The 25,116-nt window shown below is 39.4% G+C and overlaps 2 protein-coding genes across 5 annotated transcripts in view; one reads left to right on the top strand and one right to left on the bottom strand.

The window, feature by feature from the left end:
* The window catches only part of LHFPL2 (LHFPL tetraspan subfamily member 2), a 29,509-nt gene extending 14,313 nt beyond the window's left edge, over nt 1–15,196 (top strand). Inside the window, exon 2 of the mRNA XM_020804084.3 lies at nt 9,595–15,196. Coding sequence (XP_020659743.1) covers nt 9,595–9,851 — 257 coding nt within the window. The 3' untranslated portion in view covers nt 9,852–15,196. The remainder of the gene's footprint in view (nt 1–9,594) is intronic.
* The window catches only part of SCAMP1 (secretory carrier membrane protein 1), an 81,710-nt gene that overhangs the window by 22,297 nt on the left and 34,297 nt on the right, over nt 1–25,116 (bottom strand). For 2 of the 4 annotated variants that reach the window (XM_020804065.3, XM_020804066.3), the window contains 2 exons: nt 23,427–23,544; nt 17,288–20,440 (listed from right to left, as the gene is read on the bottom strand). In XM_020804065.3, coding sequence (XP_020659724.1) covers nt 20,276–20,440; nt 23,427–23,544 — 283 coding nt within the window. In that variant the 3' untranslated portion in view covers nt 17,288–20,275. Of the gene's footprint in view, nt 1–5,144; nt 12,710–17,287; nt 20,441–23,426; nt 23,545–25,116 lie in introns of those variants that run through there. The other 2 variants (XR_012084506.2, XM_072992681.2) reach the window with 2 other exon arrangements.

The following is a 25,116-nucleotide window of genomic DNA, read 5'->3' as shown; positions in this document are numbered from 1 at the left end:
TGTTCTGGCATTGCTCAAAGAGACTCCCATGGCTGGCAGGCTTTGGTACTGTTGTGTGGTGATGGATTTTAGTACTAAACTTTATTAATTAAGTCCCTGGTTTTCAACACTGATGTTTTTCCTTAGGTTCAGTGGCTATTTATCTGAAAACTAAATGCCCCCACCGGTGGTATGAGGCAATGCAATCCTGAACATCATGTGAGGGCTGAAAAACCATAGAGGATTGTTTCCTTGCACCCTGTATAAAAGCTTAGAAATTTTAATTCTTTGGACTATAGCTCCCAGAATCCTCATAGTGGCCAGAGGCATCTGTGTTGTACTACCAAAAAAGAAAAAGTATAAAAAAGGAATAGAAATGGAAAAAAAAAGAAAAGAAAAAATTAATAATTTTTCCAAGCTCTTCTATTCATCAAAGTCACTTTGTGGGTAGTGATTGTTGGTTGTTTTTAGAACACACTGTATTTAAATTCTCCCTTACTTATTTCTTGAGGGAGTGTAAGTTTTAATTTCTTGTCTTATTCTTAAGAATTAGTAACAGCCATCTAGATATAGTGGCTCCAATCACTGAGAAGCTGTTTCATTAAGGGTCTTGCATTAATTAACTACTCCATTTCTTTCCCAGATTGTATTATGCAAGACTTTAACAGGGATCATTAAGTATGGGTTACTTTAATATGCTTCTTTATTGAAGGAGTTGTAATTTCACAGGCCTCAATTAAATTAGAGAGATAAACTAATGAGTAGCAGATAGAAAGGAAGAGGAAGAAACTGATTTCTGAATATTTGACATTGATGGGCAATGCAACTACTTCTTGTTCATCTCTTACTGGAGGTCAGAAGTCATAATGGCTATTTTGACTTTGGATCTGTATCAGGGCTGGGCACCCTGAGTTTTGCAGGCTGGATGCATCACCTCCACTGGGCATTTTTGTAGCTTGTTAACACCACCTCACGGCCCCTCACTTTAAAAAATGCAAAATGTTTTTGTGCATTTTTCTTGCCAAATGACCCATTCTGTTTTCACTTTAGTAACCTTTGGGGTCCCTACCCAAGCCCACCCCAAAATGAATACAGGGACTTCCTATTTACATTTTTAAAGGCCAAAATAATCATTTCCAGGTTTTATACATATATATTTTTTGTCAGTTAGATTTTGTCCATAAATTTTTAAGTCATATGCATGCTTTCAGGCAGAAAGGCCACTAACAGCACAGGCTGTAGTAAAAAAGCATTATACTGTAAACCAGGCTTGTCCAACCCGTGGCCCGCAGGCCGCATGCAGCCCAGGAGAGCTTCTAATGCGGCCCAGTGCTTAAGGCAGGAAAACTCTGACTTTCCCTCAGAGCACCACTTGCATCCGGCAAGGCGAAAGGGCTGCACCACTGGCCATGTCAGGCTCCACAGGCTTTGCGGAGCCGGGTAGCTGCCGGGAGGACTGACGCTTCAGCCTGCGCCTCCTTCCCTGGCGCTATGTCCGCTCGGCGGGAGCCACTCCAGCGAGTATTTACACGCCCCGAGTCTCCGCTTTGTCGCCCTGCTTTCAGGGCTGAGGCGCTTCTGAGAGTGAGGGGGTGGCCTGGGTGTCAGTGGGATGACCGGCGCTGAATCTTCCTCACCCTTTCTTGAGGAGTAAAAAGGTGCCGCCCCCCCTGCACGCTCATTGCACCCGGGCCAGCGGGGCATTCCCTTCCCGTCTCTCTCAACCTCTCTCAGCTGCTTTCGCTCCCTCTGGCAAGACCGGCCTTGGGGGGGGGGAGCCCTCGGCGAAGCGCGCAAGGAACCTCCAAGGCACAAAGCTGAGGGAGAAGTCGGCTGCAAGTGCTGCCTGGGAGCAGGGGCGCGGCAATGAGGACTCCGCGGCGCCCGCGGGAGGCCGTCATGCCTGAGGGCGCGCCAGGGTCCTCCCCGTGACAGGCACACGCAACAGGCTGCGTTTTCCCTGAGGTAGGAAAGCGAAGCATGACGCACTCCTGGGTTCCCTGCCGCTGGCCCGGGCTGCCCTCCGCCCTGCTCCACACACTGCTGTTGCTGGGCGTGGCGTCAGGGCACCCACAGTGCCTGGACTTCAAGCCGCCGCGCCCGCTCACCTTCTGCGTGCAATACTCAGCTGCTGCAACGCGCAGCGCAACTCCGCCCTCCTGGAGCGCTACTACAGCGTCAGCGGGCACCTCGACCAGGCCACCTACGCCGCCTGCACCAGCCACCTGCAGGACCTTCTCTGCCAGGTGAGCCGCGGCTGTGGGGGTGGGGTGGGGTTGGCTGCCAGCCTCCCTCCCTCCCCTATGCTGAGCGTTCAAGAGATGCCGACTTGGCTCCTTGGTTTCAGAGTTTGGGCACGTTTCTCTTCCGGAGTACAACACCCACAATCCCCAGGCAGCCTTAGCCTTGCTGTACCTCTTCTGACCTAAACTTGCCACTCTTGGGATAAATGGATGGTGTGGATGGCTAGGTAGCTCAGTGGTTTAGGAAAAGGTAGGGGTTCAGTTCCTTGCTGTACTTCTGTGAGAAGAGCCAGCCTCAATAGCTGCACAGTCCCAGGGCACCCCCAGAAGAAGGGAAGGGTAAACCACCTCTGAGTATTGTCTACCTGGAAAACAGTGAAAAGGGTTGCCATAAGTCAGAATGCACTTGACCACAGATGTTGTTACTGGAGGGCTAGAACTCGGTGTGAAAAAGCAGTATTATGGAAAGTTTTTTGTTTGTTTTTAAGTTACTTTTGCAACTTAAAGGTTGGACACCCCTGCCATAAACTAACTTGAATTTCATTTTCTGGAAGAAAGGCAGAATACAAATCGTACAAATAGGCTAATAGATGGGTTGAAACCTGTCATAAATAAATTGTCCAATAAATGTCTTGAAACTTCTCAAGGATAGGAGATCTCCCCCACTCTCTATCTAGCACAAGTAATATTTGCTGGCAAGTGTTTTGGGGTAAATGCTAGTCCTATTGTGATCAAGAACTTAGGAAAATAACCATCCTTCTAGAAATTGTTATAATCAGAATCATGGGCTACTTCACACATTCCAGCAGAGTCAAATAATGAAACACTTCCGATAACATTTCTTCATTTGGCATTGAAGGCTATATACCATGCAGAGTAAAATTCTCTCCCAATTTTACTGGGGCCCAGACATAAGGAAGGGTGCATAGAACTACAGCCTGAATCATATTTGGTCTTAGTCATTCTCCAAGGAGCCCACATTGTCCTGTTTCCTCCCTTACAGTTATTTTAGAGACACTGAGATTAGGGTGAGAATGACTTGGCCCAAACCAGCTGATGTATTTCAATAGCTGAAAAAGGCTTAAACAGTTTTCCACACAGGTTGGGAAAATTACTTTTCTATATGACATCACCAAGAATTCCCCAGCTGGCATGGCCAGTAACTTTTGCAATCTCTGATTTTCCTTCATTTAATTTTATTGCACTTTCAGGCACAGTTAACGTCAAGCTGTTCCTGGCTTCCACTTGTCCAGTTTTCAAAGCGACTGAGAGCAGTCTAATATAAGAGATAGCAACTAGTCTTTTATTATTCTGGCTTAACCGCATGAATTTTAATACCATTACTAAAGCAGAGTGGTCACCTTTGATGAGCCCAGGGCATAACATTCTGCCTCTGATGTCCTGATAGACTGCCAAAAAAGACCAAAAAATAAACCCAGAAGTGTCTAGAAGTCCACTTCTAGCTTTGGGAAATGGGTTTTGGGGTGCCAGGGACTGTGACATATTTAAAAGATTAAGGTGCTGCTTCTGGAGGTTTTATTTATTTATTGGACTTATATACCGCCCCATAGCGCTACAAGCACTCTCTGGGCAGTTTACAATTTTTTTATTATACAGGCTACACATTGCCCCCCCTGCAAGCTGGGTACTCATTTTACCGACCTCGGAAGGATGGAAGGCTGAGTCAACCTTGAGCCGGCTACCTGGGATTTGAACCCCAGGTCGTGAGCACAGTTTTAGCTGCAGTACAGCGTTTTAACCACTGCGCCATGAGGCTCAGTTTAGGACTTGCAGTTCATCTTTCTTGCCAGAAAAAAACAGGGGGGCCACAGAAGCAATGTACTGGGGCCATACGTGACCACTGGAACTAAAGAAACACTTTCTTCAACATTGAAATGGTTTCATAAATGTTCATGTCCCATTACATTTTAAAAAGGTGAATAAATAGCTATCTTCAGGCATTACTGAACTTGTTAATCTGATAGCCCTGCCCCTTACCTGTCATGGCCTTGGTGTGGAGGGATTGTCTGAAGAGGAAAGCTTCTGCTACACATGGAGTTCCTCCATGCAATTTAGCACCCCAAAATATTGGGGTTGCTGATTATGTGGTGAGTCAACTTTTCATTAAGTTCCATTGATTCAAGGGGTCTCCACTAGTTACATCTTACAACTGGATTTCTGCCTGTGATGGGTATGGGGTATAGAAGCTTTGAGCCTCCAGATCTTTTGGACTATAATTCTCATAGTACCTTAATATTGGCCATGCTGACCGGAGCTTCTAATAGTTCAAATGTGGGACAGCTGATTCCAAAAGGCTACCACCCCTTCTATATGTAGGGCTGAACTAGACCCTGTAGGTTACATCCTTAGAAGCAGAAGGCTTCCACAAAAAAGATAACCTTGGTTTATGAAGAGCCTGATTCCCCCTGGACTAGAATGGGGTCTCCAAACTACGGCTCACAGGCCTCATCCGGCCTGCCTTGGCTTTTCATCCAGCCTGGTCCAGACTCTAGGACCTTTCCCACCCCACCCCCATCTCCCCGCCTTTCCTAATAGCGCCTGGCAGTAGGATTGGTCTCCTGCTTGCCCCCCTACCCTAACACGTGCTCTCTCTCAGCCTATCCACCACAGGGAAACAACGAAGCTCCCACCTTTCCCCAGGTTTCTTTCTCTCTCTGGCTTGAAAGGATGCTTATTATTGGGTAGTGACGGCACACGGGAAAGATACAGACCCTGAGATGGATGGCAGAGCCCTCGGTGTTGGCTGAGGGGAGGCTGAGGAAATTTCCTGGGGAGTCAATGCCAGGGAACATTAACGGAGCTTTAAATGAGAGTGAAGATGTCTAGGGTTGCACTGAATGTGCTGGAAATGAAAAGAGAGAGATAAAGACTTCTTTTCTTTTTTTTAAATGAGGGAATATGTTTTTGAATTAAGTTGATGGGGAAAATGATTCAGAAAAGCTTTTACTGCAGAGACATAATTTGAACTATGTCATTAATGGCATTTTCAATTTCATACCTAAATTAACAATAATAAGGCTGTAGTCATAAAGTAGGTAGCCCTGTTAGACTGTGCAAACGTGTTCATTCATTATAAACTGTCCCCCCCCCTTTCAGCCCTTGAAAATGTGTACAATATGATGTGGCCTCGTTTTTTGCCTCCCCGATATTCAATTGAGACTCTGGAGACAATCTCCTTGCAAAATCATAACCGATCTTCATTGGAACATGTAACAATAAATCTTTATGCCTGAACACAGCTTCTGGGTTTTCTCTCGTCGCCAACAGGTCCGGCGAGGGTATCCAAACGTCTTTAACAAATGGGTTGCAACTTAACTCATCCCAAGGCCCTTTCGCAAACAGGTTACTGTTTTCCAACTCACAAGTCTCTATATCTGGGTTCAGAAGCAGGGTGGTCTCATCCTCTCGAGCCTCTGTCCTGTAGGGGTCCTCCTCTCCTCGTAGAGGGGTCCATGGCCAATTAGATACCCCCCCCTTGGGATTCCTCCAAACCCCATACCCTTCAAACCCCATACTCTCTATCTCCCACTTCTTTCTCCTCCCTGAGCTATCTGTGCCACTCTCTGGCCTCAGACTCTCCCCAGTAGGAAGGACGGTGCGGTAGCCCCTTTCTTCTCCAGTAATCTGCTTCTTCCCTGGGAACCCGTACCTTTTCCCATTTACCGGTCCAAAGGTCTTCTACCCATATCATCTCCCAATACAAACACCCCATATTAAGTCCACCTCTCTTTTTATATCTCCCATTCCTGCCTCCACAACAGACCTTCCTCTTTTCTCCTTTCTCGCCAATTCACCCCCTGCCTGGGTGGCCACTGTCATTTTTCACAATTTCCGCTCCAACTCCCGGGTGTCAACTCCCCGCTGTTTGGTCTCGATGGGCGGTGCAGGCGGGTTTGTCTGTGCCTCCTGTTCCTTATTGAGTGAGGATGACACTCCAGCGAGTCTTTACACTCTCGCCTCACATCTCAGACCCTCAAACTCCTGGACTAGAAGAATGCTGCTTCTTAGATTTTGTGCTGTTCACTTAAGCATACATAATATGTTAGAAATAGGAAAGTTTTTTTTAAAAGGGACCCCTTGCCCAAATCAGTTAAATAGCAAGCCAGTGCCTCTTTACTACAGGTTTAATTCTCCTTCTCTTTCTCTTGAGATAAATCTTAAATTAAGCATTCTTCTCTAGCTGTAAATTCCACAAAGTGTTTCTCGTGAGCTATGGCAATTGAACTGTTATAAAATAGCATAGTGTGTGCTTTCAGTGATTCTTGTAATATAGGGATAAATTTTCAGTGTATGTGCATGAATTGTTTCTGGTTCAAGAACTTGCATTGATTTCTGGTTCAAGAACCTGCATTAATATGTAGCTGAGAGATAAAAGCTGATTTCAAAGGAAAAAATGGGAACTAAGGATTGGAATTTTTAGACCTTTCCTGCTCCCCCACCCCTGTGGCTGTAGAAACAGGACATTTCATAATCAAAAGACTTATGCTATGTCATACTGACAGAGGAACTTCTGATGGCATCAGGAAGGGGATTTGGGGTGTTTAGTCTGTCACAGTTGGTGGGCTCAGGAGGATGAAAGCCCAGCTTATCTTGTCTACCTTAGATGAAGCAGTATTTTATACACCCAGTGACACAGGCATTTTGACAGGAAACACTGTGCACTGTTTCTCATTGTTCCTGACTTATCCAGAGAAATTCTTATAATGAAGACTAGACCATGGGATTTCAGTAGCCCAACAAAATGATAGATAATGGATCTCTCTTTAATTTAAGAACTGCTTGCTAAAGGTCTGTTTGCGTATGTGTTTTAGGGCATGCTGGGCATATTTTGAATGTCCCATTGTCACACTGCACTGCTTTAAGTAAAATGGCATGCTGGTTTGTTTTTCACAGCTGGCTGATATTCTTTCCCAATAATTAAAAAACTGTAATGCATTGGAGCATGTAAAATCTTAATTGCTTTCAGTGAGACAAAAACTAGTTCCCACATCTGTTCTTGCCCTGAAGATTTACTGAGATGCAAATAGATAGTGGCTGTGATTTATAACTAAGTTAAAACTTCAGGCTTGGGGAAAAATAGGAATTAATTTAATATTGTAAGTATTCATTCAGCATATTAGTTTTTTGTTACTTTTACATACTATAATTAAAAATGGAGTCACCCAGCAGCTTCATAAGAACATAGAGATGCCATACAATCAGTCCAAAAGCTTATTTATATACTCCAGCATTCTATTCTTGTGAAATCCAACCAGATGCCCTGGAAAGGACATCAACAACAAGCACCTTCTTGGACACACTTTGAACCTGCCAGTATTTTATATACTACCTGTTCCCCAGCAACTGGTATGAGAGGTCAGCTGCTCTGATACTAGAAGTAAAACTCATGTCTCAGAACTTTGCTAGTATTATTTTCCATAGATTTTAAAAATTTCTTTTTAAAGATAGCCAAATTAGTGATCATCATTGTATCTTGTTGGTAGCAAATGTCATAGTTAATGCAGAGCATGAAATAGTTGCTGAAATCCAGTTGCTTAGCACAGTAAGTTACACTAGAGTAGGTCACTTGAATTCATGGGTCTCTGGTGAGTCAACTTCTCCATAAGCTCAGTTGCTTCAAATGGGCCTGCCTAATTTCAGCTTATTTTAGCACAGCAAGTTGCAACTAGAATAGGCCAATTTGAATCAATGGAACTTACAAAGAAATTGATTTACCAAATCCCCACCAAGTCAGTGGGTCTACTTTAGTATAACAACACAAAGCTACAGTGGGGTCTCTACTTAAGAACTTAATCCGTATTGGAATGTGGTTCTCAAGTTGAAAAGTTCTTATGTTGAATCTGCATTTCCCATAGGAATGCATTGAAAACCATTTAATCCGTATCTGCTCTTTTCCGTCCATAGAAACTACAGTGGAACCTCTACTTAAGAACTTAATCCATTTTGCAATGGTGTTCTTAAGTTGAAACATTCTTAAGTTGAAGCAAAATTTCCCATAGGAATGGACTGAAAACCAATTAATCCGTTCTGGCTGATTTTTTGTTATGTAGAGGTGCGTTCGTACATTGAAGCATTAGTTCCCATAGGAACTAATGCAAAGCTGGTTAATATGTACTCTACCACTAGGGGGAGAATTTTTTTTAACCTAAGATGACCTAAGGTTAAAAAAAAGAGCAAGAAAGGTGTTTTTTTTCCTGTTCTTATCTTGGATTTCTGTTCTCAAGTAGAAGCAAAATTTAGCAAATGGAGCTGTTCTTAAGTTGGATTGTTCTTAAGTAGGGACGTTCTTAAGTAGAGACCCCACTGTACAAGATTTCAGCCAGTATTTCTTATTGTCAGCCCTGAATGTTCCATCATTCAGTTCAATGTATTGGTCCTGGGCTCTACTGTTATGAAAGAGAGAAAGAGTTCTTCTATCACCTTTCTTCACACCATGCCTACCTTTATGTAACTCTACAACTCTAAAATGTCTACTCACATTTCTTCCTAAGCAGTAGAGCAGCAAATGTTATAATCTTACCTCACCAGGGAGTTCGTCTAGCCCTTTGCTCATTTTAGTTGTCCCCATCCTGAAGCAGAAAAAGGGAAAAACTAAAGCAAGCAAGTGTTCAAACTGAAGCTGTTTGGAATGGGAGGAGATTGTTGTTTGGGTGTTTTTTTTTATTTTAGCAGGGACCAATGTATCACTCAGTGGGCCTATCCAAAGTATAGAGCTATGAAAAAGGGAGTCGGGGGAAGTATCCTATAGCAGCTCACATAAAGGCTTAAAAGCTTGGTCTCCACCCTGCAGGAGACTGTAGGATCCAGTCTTATAGACAGGCTGTGGCTAACAGTTATGGTGATTGTGTGTTACTTCCAGTGTTGAACACAATATGCCTTGGAGTACCAGCTGCTAGAAAAAATGAGTGAGGGAGTGCAGCTGTGTTCTTGTCTTCTGCTTGTGAAATTCCCATTGGGGCATGTGGTTGGCCACTGGAAAAAGAATGTTTGAATAGACTGACTTTGGTCCAATCCATTAGGACTACCATCATTTGTAGATAATAGAGCCTTCATCCAAACTTTGCAACAGAATTTTAAAAACCAAACCAACAATACAATGGCAAGTTTGTGAACCAAGATTACCATTCCAGTTTCTTCTTGCAAAAACCTTGGGCGCCAGCTTTTGAATCTATTGTCTTATTCTGAATTCTGTCTTGCACCAAGACATAGTAGTACCAATGTGCACTCTTTCTCTTGCTGAAATGTTTGACAGTGTTTGATCTCCTTCTGAGAATAGGCTCCCTCTTTGTTGTCACAGCTTGATTTACATAGTTTATTGCAGTTTTGTTCTAACTGTTGTTTTTCTTTGTAGGTCTCTTCCTTATCCTAGGCTTGATCTTATACCCTGCCGGCTGGGGTTGTCAGAAGGCAATAAGCTATTGTGGACCCTATGCTTCAGCTTATAAACTTGGTAACTGTTCTCTGGGATGGGCTTTCTATACTGCCATTGGTGGCACCGTCCTGACATTCATCTGTGCAGTCTTCTCCGCCCAAGCTGAAATTGCTACATCCAGTGACAAAGTACAGGAGGAAATTGAAGAGGGGAAAAGCCTTATCTGCCTCCTTTAATGGTCCAAGAAAACCAGGTTTCATAAGAACTGATTCCAAAGTGGAGTGGCTTACAAAGTGAACTTCTATAAGAGACAGTGGGAGTTCAAGTCTTCTGGAGGTAGAACATGATAAGAGTCACTTTATGGGCAGCAAAAGAAGAAAATGTCAACTAGCTGACTGCTATAAAGCAAACCTGATGGCTTCAGGTTTCGAAGAATGGCACCTAGCAGATAAAGAAATCATCAAATTTCTGTTCATCGCCAGGAAGGACTGTGAAGGAATCTTTTGAAGTCTAAGATTCTAAAAAAAAATATCAGTGTCTCTTTAATGTGTATGGAACAAAATCCAGTCAGACTTCAAGTTCAAGGGTTTTAAGCACCAAAAGTGGCAACATCCTCCATCTCAGTTTTGCAGAATTAATTTTAATGAGAAGAAAGCACAATGGCTTCTTTTGTATGTAGCAGCACATGGAAAGAATGAATCTAGCAAACAATCAGGAATTCCAGTTGTACTTAGTGGGGAAGAGATTTTTGTTCAAATAATATGTTGCCCAGGAATTATGTCCAAGCCTTAAAAAGCAATGTACGAAAATAGCCAGAATTTAAGCTAAATTACTTTAGCTCTCATAGCCCGAGCACTTGAATCCATTGTGTGATTGATTTCTCTGTATAAATGTATATAGATGAAGGAATGTCTTAGGGTTATGCCATATTCTAAAATATTCAGCCCCCAAAGATGGGCCTTCATGAGGAAGGTAGGCCCTTCCCATTTAGGGACAGTAACAAATCCAGTACTGGTATTGACAGGGTACTGTCTCTTTTGTAATTTCAGATACAGAATGCCATTATGCTAATCTTGCCAGAGGTATAATGTGCATAAAGAAGTCACAGTATTGCCTAATAATAATCTTAAAACTCCAGAGCTGGGAACCTGAAGATCATCAAAACCATCCGCGGTCAAGGAGGCACCGTGGGGAATTGAACTCCCAACCTCTGGCTTCAAAGACGGATACCTAAACCATTGAGCTATCCAGCAGTAATAGACAACATTACATTCTAATAGTTTGGAAAATTCTTTTTACAGTTGCAATTACATCTAAAGGAGATGGAGACGAGAGTATTGTTTAGTGATCCTTCCCCATTAGGTAGTAAGTAAATATGTGTGATTTTGAAAAACAAAAACAACACTTGAAAAACACATACATTAAAATAAAACAGCATGCTGAAGTGATGGATATATAAGAAAAATGAAGGGATAACTAATGGCTAATATCCAGATTTTCAAGTATTAGACAAGCCTTATTAACATTGATATTTTATATTATACCATTTGGTTGTCAAGGCAGCAGTTGGGAGGCTAGTAAAATGCTATAGCAAACCACTAATGATAACCACTTATTTTTTGTATATTTTCTAAAAAAATAAAAGTGTTTGGAGTGAAAAGGAATGTAATTCAGTGTCTACCTTCTAACTCAGGTTTATTGTGCATGGCTGCTTCTTTAAGCATTGCTATAAGTACTTCACTTGTTGATTAACAAGTCAGAATGATGTACATTCAGTTTTTGTAGGGCGTTACTGCCTATGTTGATACATTGCATAACAGCAATGCTGGTGAAGGGTCTGTCTTGGCTAGCAGAAGTTAAATCAGTTCTGCAAAACTGTTGTTACTGCTAACACTATTACTGTTGCTCAGACTGTGTGGATATTCCCACAATAAGAGGATGAAAAAACAAGCTGTATTACATGCCTGCAACTTGATAAATACCAAGATGTATTAAGACACAGTGAAGACCATGGAGCATGGTATTAAATGGAGCAATAAGTAAGTCTTTCCACATTGTTGATAAAGTTTAACAAACAAGACAGTCAACCTCACTGAAGCCAGGAGATCCCAAAAAACAACTCATCTGCTTTTCGCAAAGCCTGCAGAATAATTTGTGTTCCAAGCCAAAATGAAACCTACTACTCTGTTCTACCAGGTGCTTAACAATCTCACACCAAGGTCTATAGGAAAGGGCTAACAACCAATATTGATGCTTATTTTTGGCCTGATGGTCAGACAATTTATTGTTCTTGCTTGTACTAAAATATGAAAGTTAGAATAACAAAACATTCAGATGTTTACCATTAGATGTATGCCTATATCATCATAGGATATGATTCTGTCAGATTTCACAGAGAAAACGTTTGCATGAAACTGTTCCATATGAGTGTTGCTGTAAATAGAGCTGAGATCCAGGAGTGCTTTTATTTCAGCTGAAATGTGTACATTTTCTGAACAAAATCTCCCCGTTTTCTTTGCCCCATCCCAGGAATATAGGAGATTATTCAAAACAGCAGTTTAGAAAGGGAAGCAGAACTGGAACCAAGAAAAGATTCTGTGTTCCTTCCTCTTCCTGAAACAACCCTTCCATTTAAGATGCCCTTCCAACTTAACCTCCACACTGCCTTTTCAGGCACATTCATTTAAGGAGTTTTAATTGTTTGGGATCATTTTTGGAAATAAGGAAATTTGTATTTTTCACTTTTCTCATTTCCAGTTTACATTAGAGAGAATGTCATGTTTTCCAACTTTCCCCAGCAGAATTACTAGAGCATTTCAGTTAAACATCTTCTGATTACAATCTCAGCACCCCAAGACTTTTTCCTAGATCAGAAATGAATGTATGAAGCAGCTCAGAGAGACAGAACATTTGAGACAATAGCTTTTATGGACCAGGTACAGGGTGCTCTGAAAACCACTTTTAAAAAGTAACTTGTTGACTCAGTAAAATATTGTTTTACATACTTATTTTCTCTCCTTTCCAACTTCCTTTTCTTTCTTGCTTTCTTTTTCTTCTTCTTTTGGATCAGCATTCCAAAATGGATGGTGTTTCACTGTTTGAGTAATCAGTTAGAGCAATTAAAAAAAGAAAGAAACTGAGTTGTCTCAAGTAGTTTACCAGCAAATTTACATTTATTACATATATGCAATCAATATAAACCAGTACAAACAAGCACCACTATAAAAGCCTTCCTCAGTGAAAATTACCACAGACGTGACTGCTGTGATGCATGCAAATCTAAAAAGAGTGTTGTTTCTTTTCTCTTAAAACGTACGTTCATACACAAATTTCATTGTTCAATCATACTAGTCAATTCTGCAGACTTAAATTTATTAAGATATCTTTAAACTGTATGACAGCATACTAATACAAAGGAATGACATGTATGCTGAGGAACAAAAACTTGGGCCACTATTACAGTAATACTTGGTTTCATTATTAACAGTATTTTAATTCACAGTATACCTGAATAAAATGAGTCAGGTGATGGGCAGAAGCCTCCTTGGATCTTGAGTTAGGTACAGGGGAGGGAATAGAACAGGGAAGGCAGCATTTACCAGTCTTCTGCACATTATTCTGGATCTAATCTACTACAGTGGAACCTCGACTTAAGAACTTAATCTGTATTGGAACTGTGTTCTTAAGTCGAAGCACCATTTCCCATAGGAATGCATTGAAAACCATTTAATCCATATCTGCTGTTTTTCGTTCTTAAGTCGAGTCACTGTTCTTAAGTCGAAGCATTAGTTCCCATAGGAACCAATGCAAAGCCAGTTAATCCGTATCTACCACTAGGGGGTGAATTTTTTCTTCTTCTTTTGACCTAAGGCAGTGGTTCTTAACCTTTGTTACTCGGATGCTTTTGAACTGCAACTCCCAGAAACCCCAGTCAGGACAGCTGGTGGTGAAGGCTTCTGGGAGTTGCAGTCCAAAACTCCTGAGTAACCCAAGGTTAAGAACCAGTGACCTAAGGTGAACTTAGGTCAAAAAAAGGGCAGGAAAGGTTTGTTTGTTTTTTCTTAAGTTGAGGCTCCGTTTTCAAGTCGAAGCAACTTTTTGCAAATGGAGCCATTCTTAACTCGAATCGTTCTTATGTACTGACATTCTCAAGTCAAGGTACAGCTGTAACTCTAAAATGTTTGGACAACAAGCTTATAGAATTTGTAATCAAGGGAGATTTTATGGCAAAAAAGTGAACTGAAAGGACAGTAGGAGGGCATGATGCAGTGTAGTTCAGGTAGAGCTTAGTATTAAAAGTAACAGTTGAATTTTATCCCTTACTAAGATATTACTTTACTATGTCTGCATTAGAGTCACCACCAGATGTAACAAACTTGTTGCAGTCTAAGCACTGTACTCCTTACAAGGTTAAAAGAGAGGTGAGTGGAATGTACTGGCTCTGTCCTTACCTAGTGAAGTAGACACTGGGGCAAATATTTCTTCCATACTACTACTTTCCACAAAAACATAGGCACAGTATTACGTGGGACAGCTCAGAGGTCATGAAAACTTCCCTAATAAAATTCTGCATTTACACCAGCAAATGTTGAACTTCATAGATGCTTCAGTCCCACACCCTATGCAAATAAGTACTTCAATAACCAAACATTGGTACAGTCAATATAGGACACAGTACATCCTTCTTTTCATTGTGATATCCTACCTCTGAAACAAGCTCATGTTTCCAGAATTGGGGAGTAATGTACCAAAAATAAGATGACATGACTTGTTCATTTTTAAAGTGATTACAATCAATCCAGCATCGTGATAATTTGAAAATAAGTTCTATAGCCATCCATATGGGTCACATCTAAATGTATAAATCCATCTACCATACTTCTGATTAATTCTTCAAATAAATAACATTTTGTGACTTAAAGTTCTGAATTGTTTCTAAAGAAAATTAGAAGATGGTACATCACCTTCATAATGATGTACTATTTCATGTGACTGCTTCTTGACACATATTCATCAAGTCAAGAAATGACTGGTGTATTGTAAACCTGCGTTCTAGATAACCAAATTTACAAGATACCTTTAACAAATATTGGTCAAATCACTTTCGTAAACATTCATATTATGTTCCACTGCTCTTTCCCAGAGGGTAGAAGATACAAAAATACATGTAGAGGGTGAGATATGCAATCACAAGAGGATTAGAAAATACATCTGTTTGAAAGGGACAAGAATGATGGACATTATATGGACAAATAAAGCTACCATTATGCTATTTAACATTTATTAGGTGCCAAACATGTTATAAAATCCTTCTTTGGAAAGAAGGCAGAATTAACAATAATGAAATGATGGGTAATCCAGGCTTATTTATTTATAGCCTGAACTCAAAATGTGAAGGGCATTTTGACATTTAGCAACTAATGAGCTCATCAGCATAAGAGATAATAGAGGGGAGGGGAGGGATTTTGATGTGCTACAGTCTGATAAACACAGTGAAGAACACTGCTGTTAAGCTGAACTGCTAATTTAATTTGTCTACAATGTATTTTCTTTGTCTAATAAACATTTATCAACCTGTGAAGCCTTATGAGAAATCATTTAAGATTTTGCATAGGTATTATACTAACACCCACTAGTCTTGATTCAGTCCAGGTTCTCTGAGAAACAGAGGATAAGGAACTACATAAATGAGACTGGCATCGAATTCTGACCAAGCACAAGGGTAGGATTGTATTGAGTGGTATCATTTTGCTTCATAATGGTCTTTGCTCATAATAAAGTCGTCCAGGAACATCTAGGATTTTTCTTGATAGACAACAATTCTGTATAGATATATTCTTTCTGTGTAAGGCAGTGCACCCTGAGAATCAGTGAGGGGACACATTTGGAAGGGGGTTGCAAGCCTTCCCTTTTAGCCCTGCCCCCACCCAAGCTTATTTTGGTTGCCTGAATCTGCCCAACAGTACTCAGGTGCATCATTGGACTTGTACTTTTTATGGTTGCTAATTGAACGACTTCTGTGCATCCCTGCAGGAAATGATGCAAGCCAGTTGAAAGCCACAGTAATTAAATCTTCCCTTTCTGATGACTGTTGGGGAAAAAATCAACCAACAGGGACATTCTGCAGACCATCAGCTAAAATTATGCAGTTTGCCCTAGAACTCAATTGTGATGTAGTAACATATGCTGTAGTAACGGGATGAGCACTGCTCCCTAGAGTCGGACACAACTGGACTAAAAATGTCAAGGGGAACCTTTACCTTTTTAACATACCCCAAGCCCTGATAGCTAAGCCTTACGCAACCTGGCTGCAACTCCAGAGCACAGAAGGTGAACAACCACAGCTGACAGTACCATGTGGAGAGCATTGGCAGATACTGCAGAACTGCATGTGTATCTGTGCACAGATGACTATGTTAGGAGCATGAGCACACTGCAAAAAGGGAAAGTTGTCAGGCATGCCATTCAAATACAAGAAGCCTATGAATGCTTTCTGAGGATTTTCCAATGTGGTACCTCTTAAATTATAAGATACTTTTGAGAATTCTGTTGTATGCAAATCTGTTATATGCCATCAAGTCAAAACCAACTTATAGCAACCCCAATAGGGCTTGCAAGATAACTGAGGTATTTTAAGTAGCTCTACCAATTCTAGTCCGCACAACCTTCCATAGACGAGTAGGGATTCAAACCCAGGGCTCCTGAATCCTAATTTGTCACTTTATCCACTACACCAGTGGTCCGCAACCTTTTCCCAACTGCTGACCGGTTGGGGGCAGGGCATGTCGCACCCACACACTTGGAGCATGTCCTGCTCCCAGGGGACATGGTGTCTCATGTGCATGCATACGGGGGCATGTCGGACTTGCAGGGGGTGGAGTGCACTTGTGCACACACTTGCAGGGGGTAGGAGATCTGGTCCTGGTCCTGGTCCTGGCTGGGCCACGGACGGCTGCCGGCTCGCGGACCATGGGTTGGGGGCCGTTGCACTACACCACACCGAGTATACAAATCTATGTCAAAATTGAATCCATGAGATAAGTGAACAGATGTTTAACCAGAAGGTCCATAGATTCCGAGTCAGCTTCCAGAATGCTAGTGTGCAGAAACATGTAACCTACACTAAGCCCACCACAGACTACCATTTATGTTTTGTGGCTTGTGACAGCAGATAATCAGTGGAGCACAATATTCCACGTCTAGATGGAAGACGACAAGGTTACATGCTTGCCCTGCTGTGCAAATAATTGCTATGTAAGGTCACTGATTGCAGAGAAAATTTAGTCTTGTGCTATGTATATAAATCTTTCAGAAGACACACCAGCCACTACCAGATACACATCACAGCTATTACTGTACTTGTTCAGCAGAATCTGTGATTTTTCTCATTCTTTAGCATCTAGCCCTGTTGAACCCATATAGAGCACAGCTTTACAAATGAATGCCATTTATTGTGTTGTGGCAGCTTTTTGGGAATACAAAAGGAAAATGCTCATTACTATATCTGAAATGTAGAGTTAGTCCTCTATCTCTTTGGATTGTGGTTGTTATTAGTAATTGAGCTGCTGGATTTATGCAAAGAAATACAGAGACTTGTGCATGGTATATATTTATATAGCAAAACTGGTCCTTTCATAGCAAAATAATCCCAATATAAAAGACAGCAAAAAAATTGTTTTCAGAGCACTTTACTTCTAACAAATTTCTGAACAAATGTAAATACTTGCAGATATCATGAGTACCAACAAATCACTCTCTTTTTAAAGTTTCCAATTTATACCACAGAGTCAAACACTGTATCTATTACTGGGTGATTTTGTAAAACCCACCTTAGTTCTAAACTGTATTAGTAAGTTGTTCTGGTAGCTGACAATTTTTCCCCACTGCAGAAGATTACAAATTTATATACAGATTACAAAACAAAAAATACACATACCTCTTTGAACCGTGTTCCTTCGTGCATAGTCACATGTGACTATTAGGGCAGAATGTGGATGGGCGATGTACACAGATTTGCACATCAGTCTGAAGTTATGCAATGCAAACAAATGACACTTGTGTTTGAATAAAGATCCAACTTCGGACATCTGTCTGCACTGTATTATCATTCAATGGTCCATATTCTCCTTATGTGTAACTACATAGGACTACAGCTGGACTGGGACAAATGTGTATTTCCATTTTATCTTGTCTTTTTTTTAAAAAAAAACCTATCTTTTAAAACTATACAGAGCAAATAATCAGAGAACATTTTATGTCACTGAATTAATACAATAAATATGCAGAACCTTTGAACTACTCAGACATGCAACATGGGAGGATCTGTGTGCATTTGTACAGAACCATGACATTCACCAGAATGACAAAGCATTGTTAATTTACAAAATATACAGATAGCCCTCAGATAAACAACTCTAGTGTCAAAATTATAGATCGCAGACTACTGACTTCCAAGTGTTGACTCTCTGCATTTTGAACCAAAGTTGCAATCTATAAAATGACTTAAATAATGGGCATATATTTCCTTACTGACGTTCTTTAATATCATTAACGTGTTAAAACATTTAACATACAACAGCCTTCTTCCAAAATGAACAATCAAATGTTGAGGACTACATTAAGATTAACTCCGCTGCTTTTGACCTAGCACTGATATATACTTTCAGTCTGTTTAAATATTGTTTTCTACGAGTTTAATAGACATGATAGTCAACATTTCATTTTACCGATTGTTTACTGGGTCAAAACATCTAGAATACAATTGCAGATGAGCCCTGCATTTGTCTATTTCAAGTTTCAGTCTGCTTTATCCCCTGAGGAAGAAAATTTTATTCAAAAACCATTTTCTTTTTTTAAAAAAATGTAAATACAGCTTTCCCCTCAACACAATTTAGGGAATTAACAAAAAAATGCTCTAAAGCTATTGATGCAGGATCAAGGGTTGAAACAAATGTAAATAAAAATGTGAAAAATAACTAATCTGTTGTACTGATCAAAGAATAAATACTACATCCATGGTCATGCTTTTCCTTACTTTATAAACGGAAAACACACCATAAAATAAAATTCTTACATTATTTTCTAACGTTCACTGCTGTGATTAAGCTGTCACATTTTTCTTAATTGTTTACTCCTATAAGGTAATGTTTGTAATTCAAGATATGCAAGTACACCCCAAATCCAAGTGTTAAAACATGCTGAATTATCATTTTCTAAGTAAATGCGGGATCAAGATATATTATTAGGTCCTATGTTGAAATAGTTCTGTCCAATTTATTATAATTAGAAGCCTTTAATGACAGAAACGGTATACAACTTGAAAAATTAATGCAAAGTATGTTCTGCAGTGCCGTCTAAAAATTCATATACTTTAGAATGTCAGATGGAACAAACGTCACCTTGTGCTAAAAGGAAAGATTCAGAGTTGATTGAAGAGGAATTAAAATTAGAAACTACTGTGTAACCTATATGGGTCAATACTATAAAATTTAGCAGCAAATTGCATTTTATAAAATGCATTTATTCAGATTAAATGTCACATGAAGGCTGAAGCATGTTAAAAGATTTAATGTACATAATTAAATGTCAGTTTGAAAAGCCTGATTAGAGACTAAGATTGTGGTTAAAAATTACAGTATTTTGTTTTTGGATGTTTAAATGAACAATAAAGTGAGTGACTTGACAAGGCTAAAATTCAGTACCATTGTAAACACAAGTGCACACTTTTAATGGTCAGAAAGAATCCTGAAGCACAACAAAAATTCCACTGCATTTTTAACAAAGGTCAAAAATAACTAGCTAGCCGAGTGTTCAAAGTATTGGTTGAAAAGTTCTGTTCAGCAGTTTGATTTCTCAAATCATAAATACTGAAATGAATAATAGCAAACAGAACCACCTGGATTTAACTAGACATAATAATCTTCTCTTCAATGCATCTTGTATACCTTTTTTATGGCAATAATTTTATTCCAAGATTTCTGAAACAGAACACCTTACACCATGAAAAAAACAAATTCCCAACACATACTATAACCATTATGGTAGAGATAAATTCTGAACCAAAACACTAACTCAGCATGGTCAAAACTTTCATGCAAACTCATAATTTTATCAAAAGATCTATTATCCTAAAAAAGAATTTACATTACCTATCATACTTATTTTAAGCTTACATTTACCCTTCATCAGCTGCTGAAGCAACAAAGCAGCAGCCAAAATTCAAAACTGTCAGCTGCCCTGTTTCTTAAATAAGAAAATCAGGAAGCAAGTGCTAGGAACAAAATACATTAATCCAAAGTGCTTTTCTCAAGTCAAAATGAAAAGTTCTAGAGAGAGCTTTTGACCAGAAAGCGCCTAAATCCATTAAAGTTCACCCCAGAAGCTGTCATATCAATTTTAGATCTACACCTGAATTTTCTCACCAAAAATATGGAGAAAAATATACTTAGAACCATTTTAAGTTGGAGTAGTAGCCAGAGATACTTCTGAATAAATATGTGTATAAAGGAATGAAACAAAGATTTTTTTTCTTGTTTTAGCTCATGCACAGCTGAAGAGACATACATGCATGTGCATTTTTAACACAAGTCTTTAGGAAATATAAGTGACTGGAAAATAAAACACAGCCAGAGAGCTGTAGTGATTTTCATATTTTCCCTCTCTATATTTGGTTACCCTTGAAAGCATTTTGAGCTGCAGTAGTCGCTGCTGTGGAGGCAGCATTGGCTGCAGCAGTTTGTACAGTTTTGTTGGACATCACACCTGTTGCAAATTCTTGTTGGGCCTTCTCAAAACTTGCTCCAGTTGTGCGGTACAAACCATGAACCTTTGAAGGGGACACAAAGTGAAATGAAGAGATATTGTCAGATTAAAAAAACAACATTATTTGTATTTTACATAATATTTAGCAGAATTTTTCCCCCAGGTACCCAACTCTGAAGATATGAAACTAACAGATGAAAATAAAATCAAAATATAGAGTTAAAAAAAAAAAAAAAAACAAAAAAAAAAAAAAACAAAAAAACATGGTGGCCCTTTAAAGGCAAACCTTTATATTTCAGAATGAGAACTTTTGTGGACAAGTCCATGAAAGCTCACATTAAAAAGCTACCATGCTTCGTTGTTTTTTTACTCTTTATTTTTATTTTGTTTTCACCTATAATGCTTGCACAGACTAACACGGCTACTGCTTCTACAACTAAACCAAACGGTTAAATAATAGTGTTAATTTGGTTTATATATAATGACTCCCAGGTGGAAGCATACAGTACATGACACAGGATGCTGATGCTGAGGCAACTGGTATTTCCATATAGAGTTCTCTCTCACTCTGACTCAGTCATTGCACTCTGCTCCTCCTGGCCTTGACTCACCTCACTGACTACCAGTGGCATGGACAGTGAAGTTCATAATACAATGATATATAAAAATGGTTAAATGATTGTATGGCTTACAAGGAAGTATGGGACAAAGTAATGACTTTTGCTGGCATCCCATGCATTGCTCATAGCATTATAGTCCCATTCTGAGTAAATATTAGAGCATATATTGAGTAAATGTTAGTTTAATTTACAATCCCATCCAATCACTTAAGTTCAGAATTCAGCACATCTCTTTGTTAATGTGTACAACATGAACTCATGAATATGAGCCTTCGCGAACATCATGAATATTTATCTCTCATTAATATAATATTTTATTCCGCTTTAAACTATTAATGTCATCCATTCTGGTAATAGCATACTACTAATTTGAGAGAGACACACACAAAAAAAAAACACAACCCTTCTTTAGAAGCCTCATATGTAAGTGGAGGAATGCACTGCTAACCTGCATTCAAAAAAAAAAAAAAAAAGCCAATGCTTTCATTGATGGACTTATTACAGTCCTTAATGCACATTCAAAAGATGCAAAGTTGTAAAAACATATCTGTTAAACTTACTGAGTTCCAAAAGCAATACTCAGTATACGCTAGGATTTCAGAATACTTTATGAAAAGTACAAGGTTGCCTCCCTGCCTTGTTTTGCTGAACTTCATTCCTTTTTTATCTTTAATTTTTAATAAACATAAAATAAAAAAATAGAAAGTACACAAGACATTTTAAGATCACCCCAGATTAAAAATATACAATAGCCAAATAATAAATTGCTAAATACAGAGATACATCACATCAGTTAAATAAAGCAGCAGCAATCTATATCAAACAATAGCTTAATACAGTCACGCAAAATTCAAAACACTCCTGATAATCTGTAAAGATCTGGATTCTTGAGATGGAATCCACTAAAGAGCTCACAAAAATTCTTAAACATGCTTAAACCCTGTGCCGCCTTATGTCAATTCTCTAAATCTGTCATATCAGGCTCATGGAGTTGGATCACGTCCTGAAAGGCCGAGCAATTATATTTAAAAAAAAATTAAATTGTACAGACTTTTCATCACCCCAAACCAAATAAGAGGTCAGCCCTACACAGCCAAAGAATCTGGAATATCTTCCCCCAAAATAGAAGGGAACCACATTTCTTTTTATTGAACTACTGTAGCTCTCTACATAGTCTCTGATTTGAACTCTATAATAGCTATTCACTACAGTATATGTGACGTGTGACCCCTAGTGGTTACCAAAAAAGCCACAAAAACAATTTCACCAACAGTGGCTTGAATAATTCAGTTTATGGGAAGAAGTAGAAGCTGATCTTTTATCAGCTATCCTGATAGGAATTCCTCTTTGCTTATAAGCAATCAGATTTCATTCATTTAACATTTTTGCCCACCATAACTCCCCCTTAAATATTTACAATTTTTCTTTTTAAAAAAAACATTTAGAGTCCCTTGGAAAGCCTAAGATACTAAGATACAATTTGTTCATGCCCAGGTCTTTCAAACTCTTTTTTCCCAAATGAAAAACCCCTATGCCGTTATTAGCAGCTTATTGCTATTAGAACAATGTATAGCATTGTAGGCTATTTGGGGTGCATATTTGTTATGTTTATTTCTGCTTGTCTATTGATAATTTTTATTTCACAGGCATGAATTCACTTGGTAGTCCTAACTGCAGTGCAGCTGTTGAATCAACAAAATTTGTGTATGTGTTGACTATTTGGCAACTAGGACTAGTAACTGAATTCAGAGCATAATATTAAAGGTTAAGACATTTCTTAGAGAAGATATGGATATAATTGGCAACCAGATTTTTCTTCACTCTTCAGGGTATATTATGTTTTACATTTTTGCATGTGTAATATGCAATAAAATCAATCAATCAAACTCCCAATAAGAGGGCGTGTGTCAAAAATTATTTGCCCCATAATATGAACGTGGGGGAATTCAAAGGAACAGAAACTCCAGCTTGCCCATTTTCTGGATATTACTCATAGTGCTTTTTCAGCTCTAATTAAACTTTAAAATAAAGTTAATTGTGCCTGTGCTGCATTGAAATAACTAGGATTTAAGAACAAACACTCATGTTGCTCAAACTTCCTGATAACGTTGGATATATTTAACATCTCCTAAATATACAGCTTTACTCTCGTTATACAACTGTATTATGCAAATGCTCTCAAGTTCTTCACTGCATTCCAGTCATCTAATAATTTCCACAGCCACTAAATCTTAAAGTCTTAGAAAACTAGATCTATATCTTACCTACAACTAATTACATTAATTTGGAATTATTTGAAATCACACTGGTGGTTGGAGGATTCTGGGAGGGTGGGCAGATGCTCTGTGGATGTTTTTTTCACCATCAATCATAGACAGCATAGCAAGTGATGAGTGAGCATAGCAAAGCCACAACTGCTTTCTTACTTACCTTTTTAAACATAACTAGTGAGATTACTGCAGATGCTGTGAAAAGTGCTGCTATGATTATCATTATGATGCCCACTGGGATATTAGAGTTAAGTCCAGTAAGAGATGAAATCCATCCACTAAAGAAAAAGAAGAAGGAGGGACAATTCTCTAATATGCATATGTATACATATATGTCATTATACTGTATATGCATAGTCTAAAATGGCATCGTTTGTAGAACCACAGCTATTGTTCCTTTTCTTTAGTTCCTCAACAGAAAGCTTAGCAATTTAAGAAAGCTACAATGGGGGCTTTAGAACATTTAAAATACAAGTTTACTCTTGTAAAAAGTGACAATGCCTGCATGTTTTCAAAATGGAGGTAAGTGGGTTAGAGATGAGATAATCATTAACAAAACTTACTTTTTTGCTATGTTCTGAAGTTTGCAATTTATGTTAAAATCATATAAAAGTAAAACTGCACTTTGTGCTTCAGAAATTGTGCTGCATGTTGACAAACCTAAAATGCTGTACATTTAAGTTACGCTGCCACTTGATTAACCACAGTTTCGCACATACAGAATACTACTGCGAACACAGAGCATTATATGGAAGCACATAATACAGTGGTGCCTCGCATAGCGATCGCTCCGTTGAGTGACGAAATCGCTTAGCAAAGGAGTTTTTGCGATCGCAAAAGCGATCACTTTGCGTTGGTCCCTATGGGTTTTTTCCACTTTGCGATGATCGCGGGGAAGCGATCATGGCAAAGCCACCCTTTTTTAACAGCTGATTGGTGGTTTCAAAATGGCCGCCCGCTGTTTTTCCTCGCTTAAGAGGCAGCGAAAATGACGGCGCTATGGAGGATTTTCGCTTAAAGGTGAGGTTTTAAGCCCATAGGAACACATTAATTACATTTTAATGGGTTTCTATGGGCTTTTTAATTTCGCTTAGGGATGAAATCACTTAGCAATGTTTTTTCCGGAACGGATTAACGTCGCTAAGCGAGGCACCACTGTATTGCCATAACAGATGGTCCTTGTGCTCTGAAGTCAGATGAAGAGCTGCATTCAAAGGCCTTTCGTCAGAAATAAAATCTAAAGTGTGCAAATCACCTGCAACAGGTTTACTTCAAATGCCTACTGCAACCTGTGAGTACCTAAAATAGTGGTTCAAATGTCCCAACAGAACTTATACCAAATCTGTCATCTGTAAATAAGACGTTAGCTCGTGTTCAGATATTGTATATTCCAGTTAAGTAAATATAGGAGCAGCATAAAGCACTGGTCCCAGACATGGAGAAAAACAATCTGAAGAGGAGAAGCTGCTCTGGCCACAGAGAGTCCCTGGGCACAGTGGAGCTTCTCCTTTTCTTTGGACAACTGCTCACCATATGAGGAAAGGAGCAATGAAAGGGATGGGGTTAGTGTACTATACTCCTTGCACATTTACTTTAACTGGGCTGGAAATGGTTGAAATTGTTACAATGGACCCTCGATTTACGGAATTAATCCGTATTGGAATGGTGGTTGCCGGTCGAAAAGTCTGTAGGTTGAGGCTCCGTTGACCTACAATGCATTGAAAACCAATTAATCTGTAACCAGCCGTTTTTATTCCATTTTGGGGTTCCCCCCCCCGGTCTGTAGGTCGATTCTCCGGTTGCAAGTCAAACCTAAATTTTGCGACCAGAGAAGTCTGTAACTCAAAAAG

This window comes from Pogona vitticeps, chromosome 2, assembly GCF_051106095.1.
Source record: "Pogona vitticeps strain Pit_001003342236 chromosome 2, PviZW2.1, whole genome shotgun sequence".
NCBI lineage: Eukaryota > Metazoa > Chordata > Lepidosauria > Squamata > Agamidae > Pogona > Pogona vitticeps.
Note: the sequence above shows the minus strand (reverse complement) of the source record. Positions and strands in the feature narration are given on the sequence as shown.